Genomic DNA, 20,473 nt, shown 5'->3' with positions numbered 1-20,473 from the left:
TGGAGTCACATGTAGGCCAGACCAGGTAAGGATGGCAGTTTCCTTCTCTAAAGGACATTAGTGAACCAGATGGGTTTTTCCTGACACTTAGCAATGGATTCATGGTCATCATTAGACTCTTAATTCCAGATATTTTATTGAATTCAAACTCCACCATCTGTCATAGCAGGATTTGAACCGGGTCCCCGGAACATCATCTGGGTTTCCGGATTAACAATCCAGTGATAATACCACTACCCAATTGTCTACCCAGTGCCTCTTATATTATGAGGGTTTCTGCCTCGCCCACCCTTTCAGATCTTCACTCTTACTGAAACAGCCATTCGTCCACAGACACATGCTTCCACCTACATTTGCTATAACATGTACATAAACACATAACATGCTCTCTCACACACAGACTCTCTCTCACACACACAAACACACACTCACTCTCACACACAAACACACACTCATACAAACACACTGACACACAACACACTCTCACAAACAAACACACACACTCTCACACAGAAACACACACTCACTCTGACACACAACACGCACTCATTCACACACAAACACACACTCATTCTCACACACAATGTCTAATCACACAACTCCGTGTAAAAGATTCTTTTGTTCATTTTTTACTAAAACAATATTTACCAACAGAAAAAAATAGTTTCTTTTTACACTAGACGTCTAATTGCAATCTTAAAATTAAAAAAAACACAATGACAAATAATCCATATATAGCTTAAAGATAGGAATAGTACAAATTCAAACCAGTTTGTTACTGTTTCTAAGTTTATGCTGAATATAACCAGCATCAGTAATGGATCAACATTCAAAGTGCCAAAAGGCTGCAACTCTGTTGCAATCTCTAATCAAGTTATATACCTAGAATGGTACTCAGAGTAGGTTTATACATATATATACTTAAGTAGGAACGCAGGATATATATGTGTTTTATTTTTAAGATAGTCTTTTGTTTTGACGTCACATAGTTTCTCTCCCACCAATTTTCCTCTCTTCTGTTTTCCTCCATCTCCTGTCTCTCTTTCTCTCAACACTAATCCTCTTCTGACATTTATCTGCCTCCTCCAATCTCGATCGCTTCAATTTTGCCCAGAAATATAATCCTGTGCCTTCTCACCATGGAATTTGCTCTATGTAGCTCTCCCGTGGATATTTTCCCATCCAAGATTCCTTGCTGGACAATCTGTGAGTAGGTTTTCCCAAAGGGGTTTCCTTTACAGCTAGCATGTTAGTTCATTGAAGTTTTTCTTTGCTTTCAAGTTCAGATGTGTTTGCTTTATTTTGTTGCTTCAGTGAAGGTTTGGTTAGGATTGGGGGTTGGGGGGAATGCGGAGGGGTGCAGGGTAGGGGGGTGGTGGAATTTTTGGGGATGGGGTGGGTGATAGAGTGTCGTAGTTGGCCCTGTTACACAGTGGAACCCAGCATTGTCTCTGTCTCTGGGTCTATCTCGTTCTGGTTGGAATCAAGTCCGGAGAATTTGACTCTTAACCCGTCCACAGGGTGAACCACCGGCACCGTCAACATGCTGGGGAAAGTCCGGGTGGCAAGTTCAAAGCAGCTGGTACTGGCCAACTCCATCGCCAACACCTTCAGGATGAGCTTGGCCAGCTCTTTACCAAGGCAGCTCCTGATGCCCCCTCCGAAGGGAATGTAGCTGAAACGGTCACCTTTGTTCTCTCCCCGCTCCTCACTGAAACGGTCGGGGTCAAAGACCTCAGAATTCTGGAAGATGGGAGCCGTATCGTGCGTGTCTCGGATGCTGTACAGGACACTCCAGCCTTTGGGAATCTGACACCCCTGAAAACAAAGCCCAGGAGATAGTTAAATGCCCAATTCGAAATCCTACATTCAATTTCAGCTTATCGTCAAATTATATGATGGAGGGGTTGGCTCAGCCCCTGTGTAGTAAGAGAAAAGACAGATTTGCATTTCTATAGTGCCTCTCACAACCTCAGGACTTAGTCATACTTATAAATTCATACAGCACAGAAACAGGCCCTTCAGTCCAACTGGTCTATGATCCCAAACTAAACTAGTCCCACCTGCCTACACTTGGCCCATATCCCTTCAAACATTTTCTTGTTCACGCTCTTACCTAAATTTCTTTTAAACACTGTAATTGTACCTACATCTGTCACTTCCTTTGGAAGTTCATTCCCCATTTGAACCACTCTCTGTTTAAAAACCCCCTCATGTTGCCCGTCGTGTCTTTCTTAAGTCTTTGTCACATTAAAAATATGTCTACTAGTCTAGAAATTCCCAACCCTAGGGAAATGACACCTGCCATTCGCCTTACCTGTACCCCTCATGATTTTAATAATCTCTATAAAGTCACCCTTCAACCTTTTACTCTCCAGTGAAAACATCCCAGCCTCTCAAGCGTCACATTGTAACTCAAAGTCTTCCATTCCCGACTTCATCCTGGTAAATCTTTTCTAAAAGCTGTCCTATGTAATAATATCCTTCCAATAACAGGCTGACCAAAACTAGATATCCCAAAGCTTTTTAATTTGTTATTATTAAGCGCTTTTAAAATGTTGTTATTGTTGTAATGTAAGAAAGCCCTTACACAGCAAAATCCTGAAAGATCAAGTTTTATTGATGATGGGTGAAGAGCAAATAATCAGCAGTGCTAATTTTGGAATAGCACTGTCAGTATTGTTTGAATCCACCCAAAAGAACAGCTGGTGTTTTATTTCGAGGCCTCATCTGAACAACAACGCAACAGAAACAGCGACCGATCCCTGTACAGCAGAAGAGCATCAGGCTCAAGCCTGTGATCAGAGTGGGGCCCAAAACCTGCCCCTTCCTCAACTCCAAGGTGAGGCTGCTGGTTACTCACTGACCAGCAGCACTGGCATAGACCTGGACACTATGTTGTGGCAGGTTCCACTGGAATGGCATCGGCGTCTCTACCTCTATCAGCACAGCTCAAGGGGCACAAAATCAATTTTAAAAGTGGCTTGAATTTACAACAAGGAAATAGTCATTTGGCCCAGAAGACCCATGTTGTTATTCATATCCTCCCATCTAACCCCACCTCTGTACATCCTTTCACCTCTTTCTTCCCTAATCTGCTTACCCACTTTCTTCTTGAACCTACCATAGCTTTTCAAATTCATATATAGGATTTGGGTGTGGCTGGCTGGGCCAGCGTGTATTTGTCCTGTCCCTAATTTCCCCTCGAGAAGGTGGTGGTGAGCTGCCTTCTTGAACCGCTGCAGCCTAATTGCTGTGGGTTGACCCACAATACGCGTAGGGAGGGAATTCCAGGATTTTGACCCAGAGACAGTGAAGGAACAGCAATATATTTCCAAGTCAAGATGGTGAGTGGTTCGGAGGGGAGCTTGCAGGGGGTGGTGTTCCCATGTATCTGGATCCTGTCCATCGAAATGGAAGTGGTCGCAGGTTTGGATCTGATGAAGCTAATGTCGATCTTGCCTCGTGCATTTCCCGTGCAGTGTAACCCACTATGTCTTGCTCTGTCTAAGCACCCTATGATCTGTATGTCCTTGTTTGCCAAGATCTGCCTGTACTGCTTGTAAAACAAAACTTTTCACTGCGTTCAGGTACATGTGACTACAACAAATCAAATCAAATCAAATGAAACCAAACCAAATCAAATCAAATCAAGGCTAAGTTAGGCAGATGTTTGGCTGATAAGATCCCTCTCTGATGAAGGGTCTAGGCCCAAAACGTCAGCTTTTGTGCTCCTGAGATGCTGCTTGGCCTGCTGTGTTCATCCAGCCTCACATTTTGTTATCTTATGCAGGTTTGGAAGGTGCTGCCTGAGGATCTTTGGTGAATTTCTGCAGTGCATCTTGTAGATGGTACACACTGCTGCTACTGAGTGTCAGTGGTGGGACCGAACACTGAAGTAGACTTCTCCCTGTAGTAACTAGTTCCACTTTCTGATTAAAGGTATTTCCGAACTCCCCATTGGATTTATTTATTATGGAAGAGCATCAGAAAAAAGCAGGGTTAGGTAATTCAGCCAATGAAACTTGCCCTGGCATTCAATAATGGTGGAATTGATTCTGGCCTTAATTCCACTTTTCTGACACCCCCATAACTCTTGAATCCCTTATCAGCCGAACATCTGCCTAACTTAGCCTTGATTTGATTCGATTTGGTTTCATTTGATTTGATTTGATTTGTTGTAGTCACATGTACCTGAACGCAGTGAGAAGTTTTGTTTTACAAGCAGTACAGGCAGATCTTGGCAAATAAGGACATACAGATCATAGGGTGCTTAGACAGAGCAAGACATACTGGGTTACACTGCACGGGAAATGCACGAGGCAAGATCAACATTAGCAAGCTCAACATTATTTAAAGTTAGGGAGTCTAGTGACCCATTGCTCTCTAGACAAGAGACTTCTACTGACTGACAATCCTCTGAGAGAAGATATTTCTCCTCATTTCTGTCCTAAATGGGAGACACCTTTTTCCAACTCTGTCCTCTGCTTCAAGATTTGCCCATAAGCGTCTTAAATAATTGAATCATTTACCATCACTCATTATTTTAAATCCAATGAGTATTTTACGTTTAGGGAATCTAGTCAGAGCCATACAGCAGAGAGGAGGCCCCTCGGCCCATCGAGTCCTCACTAACCTATCCACACTAATCTCATTTTCCAGTACTTGACCCATAGCCTTGAACATCCTGACATTTCAAGTGCTCGATTTTTATGGTTTTGACTGCTGCAGTGTATCAGCAACACTGTTACCATTACATACGGGCAGCACTGAGATGGAAGAAGGCAAGCAGGCCCTGAGCTGGCTGTACAGCACATTGGAGAGTTCTGCAGATCGTGCCCAGGGCTCCATGAAGAGAGGCCCGCTTACTCTCGGCTGTGCCTTGAGAAAGGAAGGGTTTGATTCGCACTTACGTCCAACTCAAACGTCTGCAGCGCTGTCCTGTAGCCGCCTGAAACCGGTGGAAGCAGACGTAGGACCTCCTTGATGATGCAGTCCAAATACTTGAGGCGGACCACCACGGCCATCCTGGGGGTCTCCTCACACTTGCAGCCATTGTGAAGGATCCCATTGCTCCTCAGCTCTTCCCGCAGTTTCTCCAGGACCAGGGGGTGCTGCAAGAGCTGGTAGATCAGTGAAGTCGTCGCACTAGAGGTGGTGGCGAAGGCAGCGAAAATCAGTTCCACTGTGGACTCCTGAAGATGGGGAGGTGGCACATTGAGAAATGACATTAAGGTTTTCTCACAAAGACAGAGCATTGAGCCCAGCTAGTGTGGGTCTCTGAAATGTGAACGGTTGTGTGTCTTTGGAACTCCTCACCACAGAGAGCTATGGGGGTAGTGCCCTATGTAGATTTAAGGCTGAGGTGGATTCCTTTATTCATTCCCAGGCTAAGGGGATCACTGGCCAGGCAGCATTTACTGCCCATCCCTAATTGCCCAGAGGGCAGTTAAGAGTCACTCACATTGCTGTGGGTCTGGGGTCACATGTAGGCCAGACCAGGTATGGACGGCAGTTTCCTTCCCCAAAGGACATTAGTGAACCAGGCGGGTTTTTCTGACAATTGGCGGGTAGATTCCTGGTCATCATTAGACTCTTAATTCCAGCTATTTATTGAATTCAAATTCCACCAAGTGCCATAGCGGAATTCGAACCCAAGCTCCCAGAACATCGGAGATAACGCGGTGTGAAGTTGGATTAACAGTCCAGCGATAATACCACTAGACCATTGCCTCCCCTCTTATTCTCCACCATTTGGGGAATCAAGGGTTATGGGGAAAGGGTTGGAAAGTGTACGTGAGGTATGTCAAATTAGCCATGATGCTAGTGAATGGCAGAGCAGCCTCATGAGGCCGAATGGACAACTCCTGTTCCTATTTCTCACGATCTTAGATACATACTAATGGTCTATGTGAGTCCCTTTCTCACAGAAAATGTTAATGATATGAGAAAAATCTTTTTCACACAGTCAGTGGTTAGGGTTTGGAATGCACTGCCTGGGAATGTCGTGGAGGCAGGTACAATAGAAGCCTTATAAACAGTGTTCGGTAGGTTTGTAGAAGAGTAATGGTATGCAGGGGGATGGGAAAAGACGCTAGGTAATAGAGCCCAACTAGATAATACATCCAGTACAGGCATGATGGGGTGAATAGCCTCTTTCTACACCATAATAATTCTGTGGCTTCTAATGCCCCACCTGAAAGGATAGAGTGTAAATTTTATACCTGACTTCTGAAGTCCAAAGTTCTGTCACCCATTGTCACCTCCTTTGAGGTAAAAAGCCTGCTCCTGAACTCCTTGTTGAGTTTTTCAAGAAACTATCTAACACAGATTCCCTACAGTGTGGGAGCAGGCCATTCAGCCCATTGTGTCCACACTGAGCCTCCGAATGGCATCCCACCCAGACACAACCCCCTACCCTATCCCTGAGACCCCGCATTTCCCATGGCCAATCTACCTAACCTGCTCATCTGGGGTTATTTCAGGGAATTGACCACGGCAAATCCATCTAACCTGCACATTTTTGGACTGTGGGAGGAAACCCACGCAGACACGGGGAGAATGTGCAAATTCCACACAGACAGTGGCTCGAGGGTGGAACTGAACCCGGATTCCTGGTGCTGTGAGGCTGCAGTGCGAACCACTGTGCAACCTGTTACAGTTGTGATCTCTAGTTTAAGATAACCATGCAAGCTGAAGCTCTTTCTCTATGTCTATCTTTTCGAACTCTTCTTTGCTTTAAAGAATTCTGTCCAGTTACTTTTCTTCCTTTCCTAATTGGTGTAGGAGAGCTAAAATATTATTGGGTGAAGACCGATGACTACAGCCACCTTCTGCGAGATGTAACTTGTCAACCATGAGTGTGTCAGGGAGAGAGGCAGCTGACTTGTTGCTGAAGATCTACATCTCCAACTAACAGAGTCACCACTTGTTGAGACAGGAAGAGGAGGCCATTCAGTGCCTTGGGCCTGTCCTATCATTCAGTTTGATTGTGGCTGAGCTGAACCTCAATTCCATTTCTTTGTAGCTGCTGTTGCTTCACAATATACTTCACCAATAAACATTTATCTATCTGAATTCTGAGAACTCCAATTGACTCACCAATGTTACGGTCTTTTGAAGAACCTTTCTGATTGCCACTAGCCTTTCAGTTTCAAATGCCCCTTTGCTCCTGATTCCTGTACTGTGTTTCTCTGCACCTAGCCTCTTATATCCTCTGAACATTCAAATCTCTATCATTTGATCATATCACAGAATGTCTCAAGACAGGAGCAATGGAATCGCAAGTCATGGCAAGGTGTGATGGAGAATTCAACACATGGGTTTGGTTCTCTCAGTTGGCTGGAAGGCAGACTAATGATGCCAACAGTATGCGTTCAATTCCCACACCAGCTCAGGTCGCTATGGAAGTCTCAACCTCTCCTCTTGGCATGGAGACCCTCAGGTGAACTCACCATCGGCCACCTCTCTTCCTCTCTCTGTCTAATGATAGAGCAGCCCAATAATCTCCTGGACCTTTGTACTCAGTCCCACGGGTTAATAGTTCAGACAACTACTTTATCAATCCAGGAATATCACCTCGACACCACAACGTATCTCTCATGTGGAGATCCCTATGCCTGACGAGATTCTTTACGCTAGCTCCTGTCATTCCGCGCATCATTGAGGAGGTGTTAAGGGGGGTGGGGGGAAGGGGTTTGTCTGCCAAGTCAAGATGGCTTCTCACCAACTATTCTCCTTCACTCAATTTGCCCACAGAATGACTCCCCAGTCCATAAAGGCAAACAAGGCGAATTCCAGAATATTCCATTGGAAAACTTCTATGCCATTCAAGCCTGGCCTGTTGCCTTTAACAAGTAATTGGATATAGCTCTTAGGGCTAAAGGGATCAGAGGGTATCAAGAGAAAGGGGGAACAGGGGGCTGAATTCCATGATGAGCCAAGGTCAGATGAATGGTTGAACTGGCTCAGAAGGCCGAAAGGCCTACTTTTCCTCTATTTTCAATCTGTGTTACTATGTCATCTGTGGGAGATATTCCTTGCTCGCCTCCACCAATCCTCCTCCCTGCCCATCCTGTACGGAGAACACTGTCTCCAGTTCTGCGTTAGCCCTGCCTATCCCAATCGTGCCCAGTTCTGTTCCCAACCAACACTGCATCAATCAACAAGTAACGTGGTGTCTTTTGGGAGTGGGGTGTGGGTGAATTTATTACCTTCAGCTCCTGCATTGTGAGTTCTTTCCCTTGTTCTCTGGCACTGTCTATCAGAATGTCCATAGCATCAGAGTAATCCTTCTCTTCTTTGTACTGCAGTTTCTCACTGATGGCTTTTTCCAGGTATTTGTGAAGATTGTCCCGGGCTCGCATACCCTGTAAGAAGGAGCACCAGTCAACAGATGAGAACACAGTTCCTTCTTCATTGGTCAAGCCAAATCCCTTGTGCACTTATTTTCAAATAATCAATATTGCAACATTATAAACATCCCAAAGTGCTTCAAGAAGACCTGTCAACCTTATAACGCAATATTAGGACAGGGGGCCAAAAGAGGTGGATTTTAAGAAGCATCATAAAGGGATGGGGGGGGGGGAAGAGAGAGAGAGAGAGAGAGAGAGAGAGAGAGAGAGAGAGAGAGAGAGAGAGAGAGAGAGAGAGAAAGAAAGATAGTGAGAGTCTGAGGAGGGAATTCCGAATCTTTTAGCCTTGGCAGCTGAAGCCACAACAGGGGAAGCAATTCATCCAGGTACAGCAAGATGCCACCAATGGAGCAAGGATCTCAGAGGGGTGAGGGGCTCAAACAGGGAAAGGTAAGGCCTTTGAGAGATTTGATAAAAGGAATGTGAATTTTAATTCAAGTTTTTGATTAACTAGGAGCCAGTGTAGGGCAGCCCACACACAGTTGATAGGTGAACAAGTTCAGGCTGCAAAAATGTACCACTCATACCTCTTGCTTCAAGCTCCATTCAGCAGCTCCAATTATGTCAGACCGATCTTTCAGATTTCTCAAATTGCAATCCTAATTGCCTTCACTCATGAGGCAGCTATAGGCTATTAGCCTCTTAGAGCTTGACAGGATGCCAGGATTAGCCCTAACCTAAATCCAGTCCACCTCTGACTGTCCTAACAGAAATACAGAGATACAGGATTCTGGAGGTGGGAGCTAGACAATCCGTAACACAGATCACTGGGGGAGAGAGGGGTTCCTGAGTGACAGTGTGATGGAGCTGGATTAATGTCAGTACAGATACAGTCAGTAACACAGGGTGCTGAGGGAGAGAGGGGTTACCAAGTGACTATTTGAGGGAGCTGGATTAACATCAGAAATACAGTTAGTAAGACAGGGCACTGAGGGAGAGAGGGGTTACTGAGCGACAGTGTGAGGGAGCTGGATTAACATTAGCAGAGAGACAGTCAGTAACACAGAGCACTGAGGGAGAGAGGGGTTACTGACTGACAGTGTGAGGGAGCTGGATTAACATCAGAAATACAGTTAGTAAGACAGGGCACTGAGGGAGAGAGGGGTTACTGAGCGACAGTGTGAGGGAGCTGGATTAACATTAGCAGAGAGACAGTCAGTAACACAGAGCACTGAGGGAGAGAGGGGTTACTGACTGACAGTGTGAGGGAGCTGGATTAACGTCAGAAATACAGTCAGTAAGACAGGGCGCTAAGGGAGAGAGGGGTTACTGAGTGACAGTGTGAGGAAGCGAGATTGATATCAGTACAGATACAATTTATTTTAATAGCAGAATTCTATCCTCAAGTTTCTTCTGTAAGCAACCTACCTTCCTGTAACCACTAAATGGAAAGTCTAGAGGTAAGGAGAAGAGGTTGGCGACAAGTTGTTCAAAGCTTTCCGACAGGAGGTTTAGTTCGGTCTCGGATACACGGAATCCTAGTAAGACCCGGACTGCGATACGGAATGTGAGTTTCTTGGCCTCATGGTAAACGGTGATGGGCTCCCCACTGCTGCTCCAGTCTCGGATACCATCCTGAATAGCCTGTTGGATCTTGGGAAGGTAACATTCCAGGGCATAATGGCTGAAAACCTTGGCAAAGATCTGAGAATTAAAAGACATCAACAGAGATTTTAGCTCTTTCTCCATAAGCCAGCATCACACAGCCAAGACCAGCATTTACTGCTCAGTTTCAACACAAATGGGGAGTTAGGAATTGACTTCAGCTACCTAGAGACACGGGCCAGGTACAGATGATGGTAGGTTAGATGGGCTTGAGATCGGTATGAGAGGTCGGCACAACATCGAGGGCCGAAGGGCCTGTACTGTGCTGTAACGTTCTATGTTCTATGTTCTATGTTCTGTCTCTACAGGACACTATTGAATCACATGAGTTTTTACCACAATCAGGTATTCCCTTGTCCCCTGAACTTCTACAAATCAATGGCAGAAAGGAGACAGCGGAACTTTAAAATAGCCTTTTTGCTATATGCACTCATTCAATAACTTCAAAAGATTGTTGTTTTAAATACTAAACATTACTAAATGGGATAGATCTTGTTCATTTGATGAAGCTGTTTTATTTCCAGGTTTTGTTCTGAAACACTGAGTTCCTCTGGTGAAATTAGTCTCCTGTGAAAAGATCCCATTGGCCACGGCTGTGAAACGACTCAGATCCTCAGCCTGGAAAACGTCTCAGCCCTTTCAGTGTTCTCTACTCGCTCTGCTGAGAGGAATTGAGGGATAGAATGAAGAAGGATTGAGGCATAGGGTGAGTAGGGATTGAGGGATACAGTGAGACGTATTGAGGGATACTGAGAGGAGAGATTAAGCATTGCACTAAGGGAATAGAAAGGAAGGATGATGGATTCAGATAGGAGGATTGAGGGATATAGAGAGAGGTCTGAGGGATACAGATATGAGGATTGAGGGATACAATGAGGAGGGGTTGAGGGATACAGTGAGGAGGGATTGAGGGATACTGAGAGGAGTATTGCGGGACACTATGAGGACAGATTAACCATTACACTAAGGGAATAGAGAGGAAGGATGGATTCAGTTAGGAGGATTGAGGAACATAGAGAGAGGACTGAGGGGTACAGAAATGAGGATTTAGGGATACAGTCAGGAGGGATTGAAAGGTTAAAGTGAGGAGGATTGAGGTATATAATGTGAATGTGGATAGGTTAGTAAATGCATAAAAAATGCATGGAATGTTTGGCAAAAGGGCTGTTATTTTTTCCCTGATGCTAGAGTAAGTGCTTCTAATGTCAATCATTCATTGTTTGTGGAGGAGAATGAGAACGGCAGACAGCGTGTATACTGGGAGCACGCAGACTCAGAGGGTAATGGAACAATTCAGTTCCTGACCTTTAAAAGCAGCCTCAGTGCAGGTGGTTTTCCTGGTCTTGGAACAGGTCAGATTTTCCTGGCCCTGTTTCTACACTTTTATAGAATTCACTTTCAGCTGTCTACTGTTCAAATAATGTCCAGGTTCCCTTTTAGCCTCAGACTGGCTCCACCCATCCCTTCCGCAAAGTAAATCAACCCTATTTTTCTCGATTATAAAGCTGGCTCCATATCCTTGGATTGAGATATTTGACTTACACTGTTAAATAATAAAAACACAAGTGTGCACAGCAGCTTTAGGGAACTGTTGCCATGTGTAACAGTGATGATTAAGCAGGTAAAGTGAACTGTAGGCAGCAGAAGTGCTGGCAAAGGTTACAGATGACAGCACTGAATAATGCAAATTATCAGACTGTTGGGAACACCACTGTATGTACTAGGTTACTCTATGATAGTTCTCAGTGGTAGGTGCTATGTGCTCACACTACAGGCTTATAATGTAACGCAATGCCATCTCACTATGTAACGCACTGCAGGCTGTCAATATATCATTCAGTCTCATACTGTAGCGTTTTGTAGGTTTGTAGTATAACACACTGGAGACCTACAATATAACACGCTGCAATGCTGCAAATCTGCACTGTAATGTGAATGCTTATCCTAACACGCTGGAAACTCTGACTGTGACTGTACGCATCTGCCATCAGAGGGAGAGATATAGGAACAAGATTATGCCATTCAGCCCCTTATGCACACTCTACAATTTAACATGACCATGTCTAAGTGAACATTTCAATGCCTTTTACCCACCCCATCCCTGTAATCCATTCTTAATCAGAAATCTATTAATTTCCACATTGGAATACTCAAAGACTGAGCTTCCACAGCACTCTGGGATTGACAGTGCCAAAGCTTCACAGCTCTGAGTGAACAAAATTCTCCTTAATTCTATCCGAAGTGGCATTGTGCAGACCACATTCTGGAACTCCCCAGCCCAGCTAAATATCTTCTCAAGAAGGGCCACTGAACCCAAAACGTTGACTCTGACTTCTCTCCACAGATGCTGCCAGACCTGGTGAGCTTTTCCAGCAATACCTGTTTCAATGTAGAGAAACATCTTGCCCGCATCTCATTTATCTCTTTAAGTACTTTGCTTTTTGTCGAGTTATTCACAGGATGAGGGTGTCACTGGCCAGGCAGCATTTATTGCCCATCTCTAATTACCCAAAGGGCAGTTAAGGGTCAACCACATTGCTGTGGGTCTGGAGTAACATGTAGGCCAGGCCAGGAAAGGATGGCAGTTTCCTTCCCTAAAGGACATCAGTGAAACAGATGGGCCTTTCTGATAATTGACAATGTCTTCATTAGACTCTTAATTCCAGATTTTCATTGAATTCAAGTTCCACCATCTGATGTGGTGGGATTCGATCCCAGGTCCCCAGAACATTATCTTGTCTCCACATTAAAAAGTCCAGCAATATTGCACTAGGCCACTCCCTCCCCAATGAGATCACTTCTTATTCTTCAAAACACTATAGAATACAGGCACACTTTACCCAATCTCTCCTCATTTGACAGTCTTACCATCCTGGGGACAAGTCTGGTGAAACATCCCTCATTGGTAATAATGTCTTTCCTCAGTTAAGGAGAACAAAATTGCACACAGTACTCCAGGTATAGTCTAGCCAAGCTCTTGTACAATTGCAGTAAGATTTCACTACTCTTGAACTTAAGACTTCTGATGATAAAGGTTAACATTCCCTTAGCCTTCCTGATAGCATTCTGTACCTACATGTTAGCCTTCAGTGAATTATCCACAAGAACCTCTGGGTCCCTTCATACATCTAGACTTCCCAACCTTTCATCATTTCACAAATATTTTGCTCATCCAAACCCTATCGAAGTAGATAACACTTTTCCACATTATATTCCATCTTCCTTGTTCCTGGCCATTCATTGTGGCTGTCCAAAATGCACCTGAAAACATTTTACATCTTCTTCACAACTCACATTCCCACTGTGTTTATCATCCACAAATTTGGAAAGTTTGTCCCCACTTTGAGTATTAATATTTATTGAGAATAGCTGGAAGCTAAAAACTGTTCCATGTGGTAGCCCACTAGTCAGAGCAGATGCAACAGTAATCCATTTACTCCTACTCCTGTTCTCTCTGTGTTAGTCAATCCCTAAAACTTGGCAGTATACAATACCTTGATCTCATTAAATTTGGTATCTTACTTCAAGTGGGGCAGCTCATTAAATGCCTTCTGAAATTCAAAGAATATCAACACCCCGTTACCAATTTCGTTAGTGACACCCTCAAAGAACTCCAGCATATTTGTCAGACAAGATCTTCTATTTTCAAATCCATGCTGACTATGCCCACTCAGATCATTTTTATCCAAATATCCATTCATTACATTTTTTGCAATAGATTCTGGCATTTTTTTAAATTCCTTCATGGAATGAGAGTGTCACTGGCTAGACTAGCCTTCATTGTCCACAGGGCAATTACGATTCAACCACATTATAATCACATGCAGGCCAGACCAGGTAGGCATGGCAGTTTCCTTCCCTAAAGCACATTAGTATTGATGGCATCCCCCAAGTATCCCAAGCCTCTCCGAAAAGCTGTCACATTCGCAACACCAGAAGCACAATAATGGGGCTCAGCTTTGTTTCTTCTCAATGCAGGCTAGGAGCAGCTAAGAGTCCAACCTGACCCTACAACTATTAACCTGTGGCTAAGCTGGGCAATACTATAACTGCGATCAGAAAAATGAAGCTATAGAAAGAGGCCAGTTGACCCATTGTGTCCGTACCAGCCAGCAGAAGATAAACTAGCCTCCCGTTTAAATCCAACTGTGCTGCTCCTTGTCCCGAGCCTTGTAGATATAACACTTTTAGATCCTGATTCCTTTTCTGCTCCTGCCACCAAACTGTGCAGTAAATTCCAGACATCCACCAGACTCTGGGCAAAACCGATTTTCCTCACTGCCCCTCTCTAATCTTTCTGTAAGTCACCTTAAATCAGTACCACTGGTAATTCATATTGACACAGACACACACACACACACACACACACACACACACACACACACACACACATGCATACACATACATACACACACCTACATACATACACATACACAGACACACATACATGCTTACACACAGAGACATACACACAAAAACACAGTCATAGACACACACACATAAACACACACAGACACGCACACAAAGAGGAACCATTTGGAGAAATCTTTCAGAGTGCTAGCATCGGTAAAATGGCCTTAATCAGTGCTACAGATTCCATCATAGCCCACAGCCTGGAAATATTTATTTTCTGATGGCTTTACAAACAACTGTTTGCTGAGCTTGTGTCCCGTCTGACATTTGATGGGAGATTTCCTCCTTCATTTAGCCCAGAGCTCCTCCCAGATCTGCTACTTGATCCAGCAGCTCCCCCATGTTGTAATGTACTGTCATTACACCCTCCTCTCAGCCTTTGGCGCCATTGTGGTTTTGGACAAACTATGGAGGTGATGTTGGGGGTGGGGTGTGATACCGTGTCTCCTCAAAGTTTGTAAATGTGCCTTTTGCCTGCACCCACCTCAAAGTTTATAACTGCTCAAACCCCCTGGACAGCTCCGATTCAGCATGTTGTAGGTTCAGGTACACACTCGCCAGGATTTGACTATGTAACCCCCCCTGTCTCCCCAGTGCAGTGCTGAGGGACATGTTACACTGCCAGAGGTGCCCTAAGGTCACATTTGGAGAAACGAAAGCTTTCCCCGGTATCCCTGCTCCATAAACCAACAATGACTAAGGGCAATAAAATGTGAGGCTGGATGAACACAGCAGGCCCAGCAGCATCTCAGGAGCACAAAAGCTGACGTTTCGGGTCTAGACCCTTCATCAGAGAGGGGGATGGGATGAGGGTTCTGGAATAAATAGGGAGAGAGGGGGAGGCGGACCGAAGATGGAGAGAAAAGAAAACAGGTGGACAGGAGAGTATAGGTGGGGAGGTGGGGAGGGGATAGGTCAGTCCAGGGAAGACGGACAGGTCAAGGAGGTGGGATGAGGTTAGTAGGTAGGAGATGGAGGTGTGGCTTGGGGTGGGAGGAAGGGATGGGTGAGAGGAAGAACAGGTTAGGGAGGCAGACACAGGTTGGACTGGTTTTGGGATGCAGTGGGTGGAGGGGAAGAGCTGGGCTGGTTGTGTGGTGCAGTGGAGGGAGGGGACGAACTGGGCTGGTTTTGGGATGCGGTGGGGGAAGGGGAGATTTTGAAGCTGGTGAAGTCCACATTGATACCATTAGGCTGCAGGGTTCCCAAGCAGAATATGAGTTGCTGTTCCTGCAACCTTCGGGTGGCATCATTGTGGCACTGGTGGAGGGCCATGATGGACATGTCATCTGAGGAATGGGAGGGGGAGTGGAAATGGTTTGCGACTGACTAAGGGCAGACGATCTGTTTGCACGTTGCCACTTGTGCAAGCTTGCTGTGGTCAAACTGATAGCTGTTCTTTTCTCCAATTCATTCACAGAAATGGCATTGCTGGCTGGATCAGCATTTGTTGCCCAATCCAAGTTGCCCAGAGAGGAGTCACATGTCGGCCTGACTGAGTAGAGACGGCAGTTTTCCATCTCTAAAAGGACAATTAGGTGATTGCTACTGCACATGGGCTGTAACAGCTCAAGAGGGCAGCTCGCTACTGCCTTCACAACTAAGGATCGGCAATAAATGCTGGGCCCAGCCAGGGATGTCCAAGTCCCCCAGGTGATGAAAAAAATATATGGTTTTGCGATTACTACAGGACTCGTAATTCCAAATGTTAATGGACTTCAGATTCCACCATGGTAGGATTCAAACCCAGATCGTTGCCTCAATCACTGCATTAATATATCTAGCAATAAAACCACAAGGTCATCACCTTCTACAACAGTAAACACACTTCATTGACTGAAACATCCTGATTTGAGAAAGACATCCTCTCTCCAGGAATAATTCAGTCTCCTTTGTTACGGAGCCAAACAGAAATTGCATAAAATCATTTTTTTTCCTTCCTTCATTCATGGGATGAGGGTGTCACTAGCTAGGCCAGCATTTATTGCCCATCCCTAAATGCCCAGAGGGCAGTTATGAGTCAACCACATTGCTGTGGGTCTGGAGTCACATGTAGGCCGGACCCCAGGTGAGGGTGGCAGGTTTCTTCCCTAAAGGACATTAGTGAACTAGATGGGGTTTTCCCCCAACAATCGATTCATGGTCATCATTAGATTCTTAATTCCACATACTTATTGAATTCAAATTCCACCATCTGCCATAGCAGGATTTGAACCTGGGTCCCCAGAACATTCTCTGGGTTTCTGGATTAATAGTCCAGCGATAATACCACTAGGCCATCACCTCCCCCATTGGCCGGCGTCCCTCACAAGGACTTTCTTTAAGGTATTGAGCAACATTGGAAGGTTTTACACAGCCTGCTCTCAAGGCTCAATGTGGCCCAAAACTTTAAAGCACTCAAGATCTCTATAATTTGAGTTATATTCAATAGGAACATGGTTCTGAAGTTCCTACTTTATACTCCAAATGATGCACTTAAGTAGCCCATTACAACAATAGCTTTGAGCCTTCCACTGTGCGATACTTAGCTGAAATCTGGATGATATTATGAGTTCCTATCAGCGGCTTACACCCAAATACCTGCTTTTTCTATGGGTTTACACTTATTGGTCTATCAATTAATACTCTCCCTGGTACTTAATTTTATACTCTGTTTGACAAAATAGGTTCAACCCTCTCTGATGAAGGGTCTAGGCCCGAAACGTCAGCTTTTGTGCTCCTGAGATGCTGCTTGGCCTGCTGTGTTCATCCAGCCTCACATTTTATTATCTTGGAATTCTCCAGCATCTGCAGTTCCCATTATCACAGGTTCAACCAAACACTGGTGCCAAGCTGAAGAACAACAACTGAAGAAACTAGCATTTTATTCAGGGAACAGAGAGAATGTGGAATGAGGAGAAACGTAAGTGAGAGTGAGAAAGAAGAAGCCTCATAGTGAAACACGAATGGCTGGAAGTTCTCAGCAGGTGAAGCTCTTGTGAAAACCATCAAAATGTGCCATTCGGAAACAACAAAGCATTTCTGATGAGAGGTCTTCAGCCTGAAATGTGAACTCTCTTCCACAGCATTTTCAGCGTCTGCAGTATTTTGACTACTGTATTGGACAGCAAGGTTTTGATGGTTATGGGAACATACTAGCAGGTGAGCCATAGGGAACAAAAAGATCTAAGAAAATCACCACCTACCCACACCACCCACCACCCACTCCAATCTGTGTCCCTTCGCTCCCTATTGGAAGGTGCCCAGTGAGGAAGAGCAGAAATGAGTTCTGTTGTAATGCCTTATTTTTGGATAAGCTGATGGCACTCACTGTCCAGCTCTTGTGTAAACAATGCTCACTTGGGACCCACATGTCGAAACCTTCAACAGAAAAAGGACTATACTTGGCAGGAGAGAAAAGAATGAGATTGGAAAGATAGTGGTATCAGAGAAGATTGAGTGTGATTGAGCCAGCCATAAGACTTGTAGACAGAGACCGAATCATTATGAGTTAGTTTACCCACCGATCTGTTAATCCTAATAGCATTGAGTAGTGAACAGATGATGACGAGAATATCAAGAACGCATCTCTTCCTTAAACTAAAGATCAAACAGGCAAACACTAAGCAAATATGAGTAGAAACTGTCCTAAAACTCTGTCTTTCCATATTCATCCATGGGATGTAGGCATTGCTGGCTGACCCAGCATTTATTGCCAATCCCTATTACCCCTGATAAGGTTGTGGTGAACTGTCTTCTTGAAGTCCTTGTGGTGCAAAGCAAAATTAATTTTGAAGGGCCCATGCTCACACATCCAGTATTTCATTAACTTCTGTACCTGTTTGTTAATTTGCCATTTCAGTAATCTATTTCTGGAGAAATGGCTTTGTAGCTAACTTAGAAAGACATATGAATTGACTTCAAGATCAAAAACAGAAGTTGTTGGAAAAGCTCAGCAGGTGTGGCAAAATCTGTGAAGAAGAAAACAGCATTAACGTTTCAGGTCCGGTGATCCTTCCTCAGAACTGTTTGGTTTTTATATGAATTGACTTGGCTTACGTTCAACCGCATTGAGTTAGATAAATACTGTGGCTTCAGATCTAGTTGAATTTTGATAAATGACACCTATGAGGGTCACTGAGACAGTCCCACCCTAACCCAGGTCAACTCGTATCAATCCCAACATGACATTTGGTAACATATTTGAGTGGAACTGGTGACTTTGCGCCTACGTTTCCCAAAGCTTCCTCTATCAATTCCTCGACTTTAAAATTAGAATGAAACATTGACTTGCATTTTTATGGCCTCTTCCGCCACCTCAGACATCCTGAAGTGCAGTCAGCAACGTAATACAGCAAAACATTGCAACAAACAGGTGCATTGCAAGCTGCTAAAAACAGCAATGTGATAAAGTCAGGTTTTGTGCGTAATTTCTTCAGTGCTGTTAATTGTGGGATTGCTTAGTCAGGGAAACTAATTAGTACCATATCATCCATGACGATTAATCAGAATGGTTAAACTGTGCTCCTAACAGACAGCGAACTCAGCGATGTTCCATCTGTTTTATTTTGTCTAGTCCAGCAATTAACCAACAGCATCATTTTTACTGTCATAAAATGCTGTAAGGTGTTTATGAGTGGAGGGTTCCCACACTGGGTATGACCCAGCCCCAGTGGAATCATGTGATGCAATTTGGACATGATGGGCTCTGAGGCCTCAACGGCAATCCTTTCAATGTTCAATTTTATTTTTCCCCTCAGCATGGCTTGATTTTTTAAAAATTCACTAGTGGAACACGAGCATCACTGACTGATTGTGGTGGCTTGTAGACCCAGGTACCCTGTCATTTGAGGCCTGATTTCTACTCCAACCACAACCTGGCTGAAAACCCAACAGTGGTAACTCCTCCATACCCCATCCTGGTCAGTCACACATACATTACACCCACTAACAGCAGCCCCCCCCGCCACCTGCCAATTTCCCATGCAGCCAGTCCTTCCCTCAACTCCAGTTTTCATTCCTGGTCTCACATGGAGTCTGAAGCATTAGCCTGGGGTTGCATTGGGAAATACTATTCCAAAGCAACATACAGCAATATTAAGGCAGGCAGCCAAATACTTGGGTGAGGATGTTGGTTTTAAAGAGCTTTTTTACCGGAGTGAAATGTGGTAGGTAGGTTTAGCAATGGTACTCCAGAGCTTGGGGCTTTGACACAACAAGCAGTGGTGAAGTCACTAAAATCAGGAACGTTCAAGAGGCCAGAATCAGAATCTCAGAAAGTCTGTGGCATGTTTGTAGCCCAGAAAGAAGCCACTCTGCCCAAAAGCTGAGATATAAGCCATCCAGTCTCATCCCACATTCCAGCTCTTAGGCTTTAGCTCCGCAGATGACAGTACTTGCTCATTCAGACACCTTCTGAATGAATTGAGGGTCTCTGCCTCAATTACCTTCTTCAGCAGTGAGCTCTGGACCCCTACAAGCCTCAGGATGAAAACACACAACCTCACCTGCTCTCAAATCCTACTACCGACCATTTTTAATCTCTGTTCCCCTCAGTATTGACCTCTCTGCGAAATCAAACAGGTCCTCCCATCACTTCATCCAGGGCCCAGTAATGTTGTCGATCACAAATCAAATTTCAGCCAACTCTCTTCCCAGAGAAACAACCTGAGCCTGTCCAGCATTTCCTCAGAGCTGCACTGTTTCAGTCCTGACAATGTCTTTGTAAATCTCCTCTACTGCCTCTCCGGCGTGATCACAGCCTCGCTGTTGGAGCAGCACAGATACCTCAGAGGGTTGTGGGGCTATAGAAGATGGAGAGGGTGCTGAAAAGATTTACAAGTTTGTTGCTGAGACTGGAGGGTTTGAGTTAAGTGGAGATAGACTGAGACTTTTTTCACTGTAGTAATATGAGTTTGAGGGGTGAGGTTTGTAAAATCGTAAGGTGAATAACAAAGGGCAGAAGAATTCAAAACCAGAGGATATAAGTTTAAGGTGAGGGGGAGAAGATTTATAAGGGACCTGAAGGGCAACTTCTTCCACACAGAGGCTCCTATATGAAA

General features: G+C 44.6%; 1 protein-coding gene across 6 annotated transcripts in view; it reads right to left on the bottom strand.

Annotated features, from left to right (window-relative positions):
• Positions 1–260: 260 nt before the first annotated feature.
• Positions 261–20,473, bottom strand: part of LOC125459248 (cytochrome P450 26B1) — a 53,825-nt gene continuing 33,612 nt past the window's right edge. For 5 of the 6 annotated variants that reach the window (XM_048545473.2, XM_048545464.2, XM_048545483.2 and 2 more), the window contains 4 exons: positions 9,783–10,058; positions 8,214–8,369; positions 4,914–5,195; positions 265–1,818 (listed from right to left, as the gene is read on the bottom strand). In XM_048545473.2, the coding sequence (XP_048401430.1) occupies positions 1,426–1,818; positions 4,914–5,195; positions 8,214–8,369; positions 9,783–10,058 (1,107 nt within the window). In that variant the 3' untranslated portion in view covers positions 265–1,425. Of the gene's footprint in view, positions 1,819–4,913; positions 5,196–8,213; positions 8,370–9,782; positions 10,059–20,473 lie in introns of all 6 variants that reach the window. The other variant, XM_048545442.2, reaches the window with a different exon arrangement.

Source organism: Stegostoma tigrinum, chromosome 1, assembly GCF_030684315.1.
Source record: "Stegostoma tigrinum isolate sSteTig4 chromosome 1, sSteTig4.hap1, whole genome shotgun sequence".
Taxonomy (NCBI): domain Eukaryota; kingdom Metazoa; phylum Chordata; class Chondrichthyes; order Orectolobiformes; family Stegostomatidae; genus Stegostoma; species Stegostoma tigrinum.
Note: the sequence above shows the minus strand (reverse complement) of the source record. Positions and strands in the feature narration are given on the sequence as shown.